Source organism: Tursiops truncatus, chromosome 15 (genome assembly GCF_011762595.2).
Source record: "Tursiops truncatus isolate mTurTru1 chromosome 15, mTurTru1.mat.Y, whole genome shotgun sequence".
Taxonomy (NCBI): domain Eukaryota; kingdom Metazoa; phylum Chordata; class Mammalia; order Artiodactyla; family Delphinidae; genus Tursiops; species Tursiops truncatus.
The window spans coordinates 37,714,851-37,726,432 of record NC_047048.1 but is presented as its reverse complement, the minus strand read 5'-3'; the positions used below and the strand labels follow the sequence as shown (position 1 = coordinate 37,726,432).

At 58.2% G+C, this 11,582-nt stretch overlaps 1 protein-coding gene across 6 annotated transcripts in view; it reads left to right on the top strand.

Moving 5' to 3' along the window:
- Positions 1-227: 227 nt before the first annotated feature.
- RAB40C (RAB40C, member RAS oncogene family) overlaps positions 228-11,582 on the top strand; it is a 30,561-nt gene continuing 19,206 nt past the window's right edge. The window contains exons 1-2 of one of the 6 annotated variants that reach the window (XM_033839594.2): positions 636-767; positions 1,530-1,748. In XM_033839594.2, coding sequence (XP_033695485.1) covers positions 1,607-1,748 — 142 coding nt within the window. In that variant the 5' untranslated portion in view covers positions 636-767; positions 1,530-1,606. The other 5 variants (XM_033839595.2, XM_073792543.1, XM_033839591.2 and 2 more) reach the window with 5 other exon arrangements.

Here is an 11,582-nt window from a genome sequence, read left to right as displayed (position 1 = left end):
TTCCATCTTGCAGAGTAAAACTGTATCTTCGCACGACTTCATACGCTTTTCATAACCCACCCATTCTGTAAACAACCCCAAAGTCACTTGCTCCTCGAGTGCCCCTGGTCAAGCCTCAGAGCCTCACGCCCTCACCCTCTTCCTGGGCCCTCCTGGGTCCTCCACTTGACCTGACCCCGATTCTTCCCCGGGTAGGAGGCTCAGAGCCGGTGCTGCCGTCGTCTCTGGAGCTGGAGGACCACCAGCCCACTGACCCCGACGTTCCGCAGCGTTGGGCTTTCGGAGCCCCGCTGTCACCTGCAGGTCTTGCCCAAGGGAGGGGCAGACGAGGGGCCAGAGCAGAGCCGCCGAGCTGGGGACCCTACGCCCCCGCCAGCACACATGCGTCACCCCGCCGCCACCTGCGCCCCCCCTCCGCGTCCACCCCCACCTTACCCCACCGCCCCTCGGCCCCGCCCCCATGCAGGAACGGAAGTCCCGCCTCCTCGGCCACCCCGAGCGCCGATTGGCCGCCTTCATCCCGCCACGCCCTGCCACGCCCTCGCCGCGCCCCCGCCGCGGGACAGCGGCTTCCGAGAGCGCTGTTCTGGGTGGGCCCCGCTGTCCTCTCCGGGGTCTCTGTGGGAGCAGCGGCCACAGCTTTCTAGGGGGTTCAGTATTGCTGGACCCAGCCGCGTCACCTCAACTCGGGGACCGCCACCATCCTGCTCCGTCTGCGGAAGGAAGGGGGCGTATGCAAACAACCTGGAGTTCCAAGTTCCTGATTGGTGAGCGTCTCGGAAGGGAGCGGGAAGCTCGGGGTGAGCAGGGCGGGCTTAAAGGGCTGTGATCGACGTGCGGACGGTCCAGTGGCTCTGGGAAGATCGGCAGCGGTGGCCAATGGCGAAGGGGAGGGGGCGGGCGAGGGCCGTGAGGAGTTGCGGGGGCAGTGGGCAGGGTTGCTGGTGAGTCTGGGATGCTCTGCGGGAAGCGACGGGGGCGGTAGTGCTGTGACGGACGTGGAGGCGGACCACTGTTTCTTGGAAAGCGGGAGGCGAAGGGCCAATGGCGACGGCTGGAAGGAGGGGCGGGGCGACGATGGGACGGGGCAACCGGAGGCTTCGCTGAGCTGCGTGGGAAGCGGTGGGGGCGGGGCATGTGTGATGGACGTGCGCACGGGCCAATGGCCGCGGGAAGGGGGGGCAGTGGGTGACCTATGGCAACAGTGTGGTGGCGGGGCGGTGACGGGGCGGGGCGAGCGGAGGTCTCGCAGCGAAGTCTGGGAAGCGGGGAGGGGGCTGGGGCGCTAGTGGTGCTGACGGACGTGGGCAACGGCCAATGGTCGCGGGAAAGGAGGTGGCAGGCGGCCAATGACGCCGCGTGGGGCGGGGCGGAGCGGCGGGTCTGCGCGGCGCTGTGCGGGAAGCGGCGGGGCGGCGGCGGCGGCGCTGAGGCTGAGTAAGAAGAGTCCAGGCGGGGGCGGTGGAACAGGTGCGGGCGGGGCGGCCTCGCCGTCCGCCGGCCCCGCTTACCCGCGTCGGCGCCCGCAGGTCGGTCGGAGGCCTCCGCCGCCGGGCTCCGCGGCGCAGTGGGCATGCGGGCGAGGCCCGCGCGCGCGTGAGCGACGATGGGGACGCAGGGCAGCCCGGTCAAGAGCTACGACTACCTGCTCAAGTTCCTGCTGGTGGGCGACAGCGACGTGGGCAAGGGTGAGATCCTGGAGAGCCTGCAGGACGGCGCGGCCGAGTCCCCGTACGCCTACAGTAATGGTAAGGCCGGCCGGCGGGCCGCTGCGCGCACCTGGCACCGCCCGGCGACCTGCCGTCCGCCTGGTCTCGAGCCGGGGCCGGGCGGGGGCCGGGGGAGCAGCGACCCGAGCTCGCCGAGGCCCTCTGGGGCCCGCAGCGTCTTTGGGGGCGGAGATTTGGCCGCGGGCCTCCAGAGGAAGAAGGGCTTTTCTTTGGTCGCGGGTCCGCACCAGGTGTGCATACCTGGGTGTACTCAAAGGCAAGCCGTTGGCTCAGGGCTCAGAGCATCAATGCCTTGTGCTGGAGGAAGATAACCGTTCCTGACGGGATTAAATGTTCTCTCCAGATTTCTGGACGTGTGGCCAAAATACACAGCAAATACCCGTCACTGGCACCTGCCTGAGCTCTCCTCAGCTTCCGCGGTTGAAGGGACCAGTGCGGCCCTGTGGCCGGTACCCCTGCGGCCCCTCCCAGGCTCACGGGCCCTCCCTCCCCGAGGACCTTCGTGCTCCTGGCTGGGCTGTCTTTCCTGACGAATTCTGCTTCTTGGCGTCCTCATTCTGCACACCCTTTGTGGCTTTGTGTCTTGGGCTGTTGTCGGTCCCGCCTGACCACCGCGAGCGGCGACTGTTTGCTAAACTGCTTGCCTGTAGCGGCCGAGAGTGTGGGCGCTGCTTTCCCACCCTTTCGTTTTAGGACTCGTTAGGGTCGTGGGGTTACCTGGGCTGGCCGAGCACCCTTCCTGCTGGGGGCTGTGCCGCTTCCCCGAGCACATGCTCCCAGCCCCAGCGAAGGCCAGGAAAGCAGGGCCCTGGGTTCGTTTTAGGGGCGGGAGGGAAAGCAGGAGGTCTCCGGGGCTGAGCCAGCCCCTTCACCGCCACTGCCAGGTGTTCCTCCAGATGCAGATGGTGGGCGCTTTAGTTGCCTCCCCAGAGGTGCTGTTGCTTCCCAGAGCCCCGCGCCCAGGAAGCTGGCGGTGTGTGTCCGGCAGAGCGTGAGGGCCTGGGCTCCGTCAGGGCGGCAGCGGTTTCCCAGGACGTGATCACTGCTTCCGAGGGTCCTCTAGCCGGGTGCAGCGAGTGCTTGGGGACACACAGCCACAGGTGGAGAGGGGGACCCGCCTCCTGTCCCCGCTGTCAGGGAGTGATGTGTTGCCGCACTTCCTGTGACACGTTGACCGAAGCAGGGCTGAGGCCTGCCTGAGGTGGTGGAGACGGAGGGACTCACAGTGACCTGGGCCAGCGGGACGGCCGTCTGCCAGACCGGTGAGGAGAGCCCCCTCTTAGACAGTCCTTTCGGTCAGGGCATCAGCTCGCTCCCCTGAGGAGCTCTGATTTCCTTTCTCTTAATACCCAGTAGTGATCTGAGGGGAGGGGTCTGTACCCGCGTCAGGACTTGGCAGCGGTGGCGGCGGCGGCGTTGTTAAGGCTCCTGAGGGCCGGCCGCTGGCTAGTTAGGCTCAGAGCATGGGCAGCAGGAGTCTGCATGGTGGAAGCTGGCAGGAGGGAGGGCCAGGCTCTGGAAGCAGCTTCTCCCCAGCGCAGCGCCAGAGTCTGCTCCATGCTGGTGGGCCCTTGGGGCGCCAGGCTAGTGTTGGCACCGAGGCTGCATTCCGGGTGCGCCCCGGAGCTCGGGAAGTGTTCTGCTGCCATGCTTGGGCCCTTCCCACTCTACCGAGGGCGGTGAACAGCCTCGGTTAAGGCAATTCCATTCTCCGTACCCTGGTTCCCAAGAGTCTTCACATGGAGGGTTGGGGGCCTACAGGAAAACACATCGTGGTTGATGTGCCCACGTCCTGGAAGGCTAGAGAGTGGGCATAACTCCATCCTCGCTGTCCACTCCTCGGGGTCAGTGTTGGTGGGAGCTCGCCTCCTTTGAGCCCAGGGCGTGGGGGAAGGAAGGAAGGAAGGAGGTCTGATGGCCGGAGGATCAGCATGACTGTGACGGGTGTGCACAAAGCATGGCCAGTGTGGAGGTCTTCCCTGAACCTGTGGGGCCTGCTGGCTGTTTCTGTTTCTGGGACCCAGCGATGCTGTGTGCCTGCGCCCCAGCGTGCCAGTGCGTCACCATGTCCCTGGACAGTTCCAGGTGTTTCTCTGGCTGTAAGTTGGTTTCTGTCCTCAGTGAAGAGCTAAGGGAAACTGCATCTTCAGATGCTCTCGTGCTGGACTGTGCACACCTGGTGTTTTCTCCACTGCTTTGTCCCCAGTGCGAGCTTGAGAGCTGCACACGGGAGGTGCAGGGAGCAGCTTGGTGTGGCACCCCTGTGCTGATGGTCACCACACAACCCCTCCCAGTCCCTTCTCTTTCTCTGTGCTTGCCTGGGTGCCGGTGTCTGGATTTCACCCATTTTTCTGGGTGGTTTTCTTGGGTTTGCCTTTCCTCTGGGAGGTGCGAGATTCTGAGGTGAGGTGTGGGCCCAAATGTGATGTGTGCCAGGCACTCCTCATCCTTTCCTCCCCACCACCCTGGATGAGACACCAGTATCCTCCCATTTTATAGGTGAAGAACCGAGGCTCAGGCAGCGCTGGGCAGCTGGGCGCTGAGCGCCCCCAGTTAAAGTCTGGCTGCCAGGAGCCCCGGCACTGTGGTTGCGGGGGTGACCCCTTCTCACCACTCACTCTTGGGCCCTTACCCTCGCCTCCACCCTGGGCCTGGGCCTGGCTCCTCTCTCTGATGACCACAACCCTCCCCTCCAGCGCTTCCTGTCCTCAGTGCATCCCAAGCTGAGCTCTTTCTTTTCTCCCTGCACTTTCTTGCCCTCTTGGCATTTCTGTCCCAGGTCCTGGGGCCCCTCCCTCTGCTCTGGGGCCTGGGACCAGTCACCAAGGCCCATTTGTTCTAACTTCACTGCAGTGCTCCTGCTCTGCCTGCCTCTCTCCTGGGTGTGCCAGCAGAGCAGAGCCCCAAGAGTGCCCAGGGTCAGCCACTAACCAGGACAGCAAACCACCAGTTTCCAGAGAAGTTTCTGGAAGCCAGGGTCACACGTAGACCCATCTGCACGCCTGGCGGGATTCCTCTACTCTGCCCCTTTGTGGGAGGTACTCACATGCTACATGTGGTGTAAAGACCAACCTACCCTACCCAAGAGGATGGCAGGCTTTGAGGGATGGATTTTGGTACCTGCTTTGGATTATGCTAGTTACGTTGATTTGTAATTTGGATAGGCATGGCTTTTTCTAGATTTTCAGGTAATAGTTAAGTGTGTAGCTAGAATATTTTCAGTTTTAGAAAGACTTTCCCCAGCTTTCAGCACATGCCGTAAGTTTGAGCAGAGGACAGCGGAGGCTTCAGTGGCAGGCGCGGGCAGCGCAGAGCTGGTCTCCCTCGAGGGGTTGCGTGGTCCTAGCAATGCTGCTGTGTTGTGTCGTGCACACATGATATCATTGTTCGCATCAGCAAGAGTGTTTGTGGTTTGGATGATGAACCAGGTAGAAGTGTGTTTCAGGAAGGAAATCTTAAGAGGGGGTGGGGAAGCAGGTGGGAAGGGTCCTGGGGCACTTTTGGCCCCTGTTCTCTTTGAATTGGAATTGGCAAGGTGCATGGTGGCTGGTCCGTGAAGAGCTGGCCACTTACCTGGTCTGGGCCTGAGTGGGGGAGGAGGAGGAGGAGGCAGGGTTGCAGCCAGGCCGGGGAGCGGGGAGCATCTAGTGTGGGGACACGCCGCTTACAGGGTGTCGTGGGGCCTGGGGCCACATCAGTCAGGGCGTCGTCCATCAGGCGCTTGGAGAAAGTGGGGAAGGTCTCAGTGTCCGGCACCCTTGCTTGGAGTGAGCTGCAAAAGGAATGCGCGAAGGGAGGGAGAGATGGCGGGTGGGCCTGGATTTACTGCCCTGGGCACTCGGGAGAAGGGTGTTGGGACTGAGTGCAGGCATCAGAGACCGAGATGGGGCCGTCCGCGCCAAAACCGGGTGTGCGGGGTCACCCTTAGTGTGGGAAGGTGGGCCGTTTAAGTCCTTTGGGAATGAGCTGGGAAATAAAAGTGAATAAAGTGAACTTGAACTCTGAGGGTAAGGTGGTAACCTAGGTTTTCCGGTCATGATTGGGGTCTGATAGTGACGGACAGACTCCGGTGTCCACAGTGCTGCACGATTTTCTTCTGCGGAGGTCAGAATGTCCAGGACCTCGTTGGCTGTGGACATATGTCTTTCAGAAGGTAGAGGAGGGATAGGGGAACAGAGCTAACGGGGTAAACTGATGCTGATGGAGGCGGTGGGGCGTGATCAGGCAGCCTCGGCTCTTCACGGCCCTTTGGCTAGAACGCAGAAGAGGGAAGCTGTTCACACAGGAGGAGGGCTGCTTGGCAGACAGGCTTCCAGAATCGTGAGGAGGGAAGGAAAGTGAGGAGGAGTCTAACCAAGGTTTAGCCAAGGAGTGCAGAGGGTGTGGTGTCAGGAGGCCAGCATACAGAGAGGAAGAACAGAGTGGAGACGGCCCGAGCCCTGGACATGGACCGGCTCTCCACAGGCAGCCAGGTGCCAGGTCTGGGCGAGGGAGTCAGTGTCACCCCTGGGCAAAGGTCTTGGCTGGTGATAAACACATGTTTGTGAGCCCAGGAGGCCACCCGGTGTGTCCTGTGAATCAGAGCGCAGCACTGTGGTCCCTGGGGTTGGGCAGATGCGCTGGGACTGAAGCGGTTCTTGAGGGAGTAAGCTGAGCTGTTGCCGGCCTGCACCTTCCTGGGCAGTGGTTGTCTATCACCTGGGCAGAGGTAGGGTGGGTGCCTGCAGATGAGGTCTGTGCAGCATCTTGCTGGGAGGGCTGATAACAGGGACATAAGATGCTTTGTGCAGCCTTGGAACACGGAGATGTCTAACAGGGTGCTGAGGGTCTGTGTTTAGGTCCAGAAGCCACCACGGAGGATTTGGGAGCTCCAACTCGGCAGCAGCGTTGCCTGGCCACTTTGCCCACCTGCCGCTGTTGGCCATTGCCTCCTAAGCCCTGGGCTGGTGTGGCTTATAGCAGTCCCCTAGTTTTAGCCAGTTGTTTTGCATTGATCTCTGCTTCCCCTTGTTTAGGCCTCTCTCTCTTCCTGAGTCCGATGTTGTTAGTCCTCAAACTGCTGGAGTGTGTTGGGAGCTGAGTCTGATTTTCCTGCTGACGTAGTTGGGGCAGGAGGAGGTGTGTCCCTGAGCACGGGCTCCGGTGCGGCGTGGCCGGCAGAGGCCCCTTTCAGCGCGGCCCATGCTCACTGGCTCACACATGCACAGGCACACACATGTGCAGGCACACACATGCGCACAGTTTTGCGCACACAGGTTGGGTCCCAGTCGGCAGCGATGAGGCCCCTCAACAAGCAGGAACAGCTTGATTGTGTTGTCATTGCTGGGAGTATCTTCCATACTTCAAGTCACTTGGCAACACGTAGACCCTTCAGAGAGGAGGTCCTGGTGAAGAATACATGGAAGATGTTTAACCTTAAAATCCAGCAGGATGGAACATTCACCCGGGAGCTCCTCACAGAGCAAGTCTGATGGCGCTGGCCATCTTGCCGGGGGACTCAGCAGCCTGTGTCCGAAGCTGTGAGACACTTCCCTTTCCACCAAGTGATCAAGAGTCTATCCTAGGGAACATAAGGGGACACAAGTGGAGAAAAGCAAGGCTTTTTTTTTTTTTGCGGTACACGGGCCTCTCACTATTGTGGCCTCTCCCGCTGCAGAGCACAGGCTCTGGATGCGCAGGCTCAGCGGCCATGGCTCACGGGCCCAGCCGCTCCGCGGCATGTGGGATCTTCCCAGACTGGGGCACGAACCCGTGTCCCCTGCATCGACAGGCGGACTCTCAACCACTGCGCCACCAGGGAAACCCTTTTTTTTTTTTTTTTTTTTTTTTTTAATAAAAATGAAAAACTTGAAGCAGCCCAGGGGTCTGGCAGGGGACATATGGTATATCTGTAGAGTGAGATATTATAGGGCCTTTAAAAATGCTGGTTTGGAACAATATTTAATGAATATTCAATGATATGGGGAAATCTCTCTGTTATCTTGTTAAGTGGGGAAAAAAAGCATGTCGAATTACATAGTGTATAAATGTATGTAAGATGAAGGACAGAATCGTCGAGTGAAATCTAGGAGAATGTTAATGGTAACCTTTGAGTTTTGGGGTTATGAGTAGTTGTGTTTGTTTGTTTTTATAATGTTCCGGGTTTCGCCAGGTGTTGTGTGCGAAGTGTGCTTGCTCTTTATGGACGGCAGAAAGCTTTTGCTTTGGTTTGGTCTGGTGTGGTTTTTAAGGCATTGAGGAAACCAGCCCACAAACCGCCCTCGAGCTGCTCCCCATCCCATGTGCCAGCATACAAGGACGTCTTGAATTGTATGAGGTGCCTCTGTGTCCTCTCTGTTCCTGAGCAGCCCTGGCGGCAGGCTGGCACATGCACCCGTGGTGCCGACCCTGTCTGGAGAAGGGCAGGTGCTGGAGCCAGCAGATCGTCCTTGTCCCTAGAACGTCCGCGTGGTCAGCACGTTAAATGTGATTCTCTCGTGCCCCTTCGGGTCCCCACTGGCCTGCTTCTTGTGCCTCTATGTTCCTTTTGCCAGCACTTCCTGTAAGTGGAACCATACAGCATGGCCTTTCTCATCTGCTCGTTCAGCTCAGCAAGTCCATTCACATTCGCATACTGCAGCGAGTGCCGTCCTATCCCTGGTGGCACTCCTGTGCACGCAGGCACCCAGTTTGTTTGTCCATTTACCTATCAATACGGTTTGGGTTTCCTGATTTTGGCTACTGTGAATGATGCTGCTATGAACATTCTTGTACAAATCCTTTAAAATTAAAAAGAAATATTTTTTTGTGGTGAAATACACATTTATCATGTTGGCCCTTTTGTAAGTGTCTGGTTCAGTGACATGAGACATTCAAACGCACAAATCCTCATGTGTGCCTGTCTCTGGGAGTGGGGTTGCTGGCCATGTGTGTGTCTGCTTCCCGTACAGGGAGTGGTCAGACTGGGTCCTGAAGTGACCTTTCATTTTGAGTCCCTACCGGCAACACGTAGAGTTCTGTGGCTCTACATCTTGGCCAGCCTCGGCTGTTGTCAGCCTCTTTCCCTTTTAATCAGCTTTATTGAGGTGTAATTTATGTAACCCAGAACCTGTATCTGTGTAAGGCCTGCAGTTCAGTGGCTGTGCTGACAGGTGCACTCACCTGAGAAGCCATCACCTCCCTCCACTCTTTGCAGACTACACCCCCTGCCCCAGACCTGGCCACCGCTGACCTTTACATCACAGACTGGTTTGCATTTCTGGTGTTTTTCTATGAGCGGAACCACACGGTGTATAGTTGTGTGTGGCTTCTTTCTCTCCCCGTGTCGTGTGGGCTTCGGCCACGTCGCTGTGTGTAGTTGTGGTTCATGCCTCCTTTGTGTGCAGCGTTCCACGCATGAGGACGGCAGTGTATTCATCTACTCTGCACATGGGCTTTGGGAGACTTTCCGTGTTTGGGTCACTCTGAGTAGTGCTGCTGTGAAAATTCTCACACGTGTTTTTGGTGAGTGAGTGTCTGTGTTTCTGTATGGGAAGCAGTGAGGGGTGGAGTTGCTGGGCTGCAGGTGCAGCCTTAGTAGATACCACCCAGTGGTCCAGAGCAGTTAAGCAGTTTCTATCCCATCAGGAGGGTATGAGAGTTGTGTTCGCTCTATATCCTGCTTCCGTCCTCGCCATGCTGAGGGCCATACAGCATTCCATCCTGTGGATCACCTCCTGTTAAATCCTCCCAGTGGGTGGATTTTTAGCCTGTATTGAGTCTGTTTATAATAGAAAACGATGCTGAGGTGAATACCGTCGGTTACTGGTACCCTGAGACGTTCCCTCTCTGTTGCTGCTGTACCTCGTCATCTTACTGTTCTGTAGGTGTAGTGATCAGTCACAGTGTAGGACCAAGGTCCCTGTTCCTTTGCTGGCTGTGAACAGAGGGCTGTCCCAGCTTCTCAGGGTCACCTGCACTCTTCACCATGTCCCCCTCCTCCACCTCCAAAGCCAGGTCAGCCGTCCTTCCGTCTCATCTGTCAGACTCACCGGCAAAGGGTCCCCACTCTGAGGGCTCCAGATGACATTGGGCCCACCCGGGTAACCAAGGGTCCTCTCCCTTCTTGAGGCCCATAACCCATCACATCTGCAAAGCCCCTCTGCCCTGTGGGAAGCATGTCCCCAGGTTCCAGGGACTAGGACTCTCCCACCACAGCCTGATGAAAGGTTCTTTTTGTTATTTTGTGTTGGTAGGGTTTTACAGGCTGGTCGGAGGAGTGCACATTTGCATTTCTGCGAGATGCTGCCAGGATTAGTTAACTGCTGTGGACTGAACATGTGTCCCCCCAAATTCACACACTTACACCTGACTTTTAGGTGGTGGTCTTAGGAGGTGGGGCCTTCAGGAGGTGATCAGGTCAGGAGGGCGCGTTGTTGTCCTTGTAAAAGAGACCCTGGAGAGTTCCCTCACCCCCTCTGCCCCTGAGGACACAGCGGGAAGCCGCCCCACCAGGCACAGAATCTGCAGCCACTGTGGTCTTGGACTCCCAGTCTCCAGACAGTGGGAGATAAATGTCTGCTGTTTGGAAGTCCCAGTCTGTGGAATTCAACCCAACCAAGAAATACCACAAACTGAGTGGCCTAAAACAGCACCTACTTATTAGCGCCCAGTTCCTGTGGGTCAGGAATCTGGGCATGGCTTGGCCGGGCCTCACAGGACCTCTGTCTCTCACAGGCTGTGCCCAGGTGTGGGCTGGGGCAGAATCCCTTCTGAGCTTATGTGGTTGTTGGCAGCAGCCGGCCACCCTCCTTCCTGGCCATGGGCCTCTCCCCGGCACGGCTTGCTTCACGGAGCAGCAGGACAGTCCTGTGCAACGTGATCACGGAGGGGACGTCGTCACTCGGCCCTATTCCAAGGGTCAGAAGCCAGTCTCAGATCCCACTACCCTCGGGAGGGGCATGTTTGGGGTGGGAGTGCCGGGAGGCGGGACCTGTGCCCACCTGCTAGTGCCCACACACTGTTCTGAGACCCTCCTCTGTCTCCACGCACGCCGTGGTGCGAGGTGTGTGGCCTTGACAGAGGCCTGTGCTGTGGCCTCCCCCTTGGGAGGATGCATAAAGGATGGTCAGGCATGTCCAGGAGGACCGCTTAGCCTAGGGCTGCCAGTTTCAGGTGCTGGATTTAATACTGCAGAGGAAGGCATTGATTAACATTTTCTCTTTCATTCCTAACTCAGTCTTTTATCACTCAGTTTTTGTTCTTTGTTATGAATTTTTAACAAGTTGTCCTGTGGCTTTTCATGTTGTTGGAAAGTAGCTGGATGGTTAGGCACTTAGTGTTGACTGAATAGACATAAAGACAGAAGAGAGGTTGGGGGATGTGCTGTGTGGTGGGATGTCCCTCCTTGCCATTCCCTGCAGGTGGGTCTGAGTTGAGCCTGGACAGGTATGTGGGAAATGCCTCCACCCAGGGTCAGTCAGGCTGTGCCTAGTGGTCTTCATTCTCACTGGCTTCTGCTCCCTAGGAGTGATGGACAACTAGGCTTTGAAACATCTGCAGTCTTGGTTTGTACGCACAAGCTGAAGCTGCAAACTAACTTGGTTTGTTCCCTTTGCCCTGATTACCTTGTAATTTCCTAGGGGTGGAGTGAAGATGAATTTTCTAGGGGTCTTTTGTTCTGAGTTGGTGCCAACAGATGTGGGAAGTGTGACTCCTGAGGGAGGACCGGCCGTGCGGGAGAAAAGGAGCCCAAGGAACGTGGCTTCTGCACCAGGTCAGGTTGTCCTTGACAGGCTGGAGCCGTGGCTGTGGATGCCCCACTCAGGTGGAAACGCCCCATGCCCGAATATGGGAGGCTGCAAAGACAGGGGTGTGTCCTGCTGGTCAGTGCCA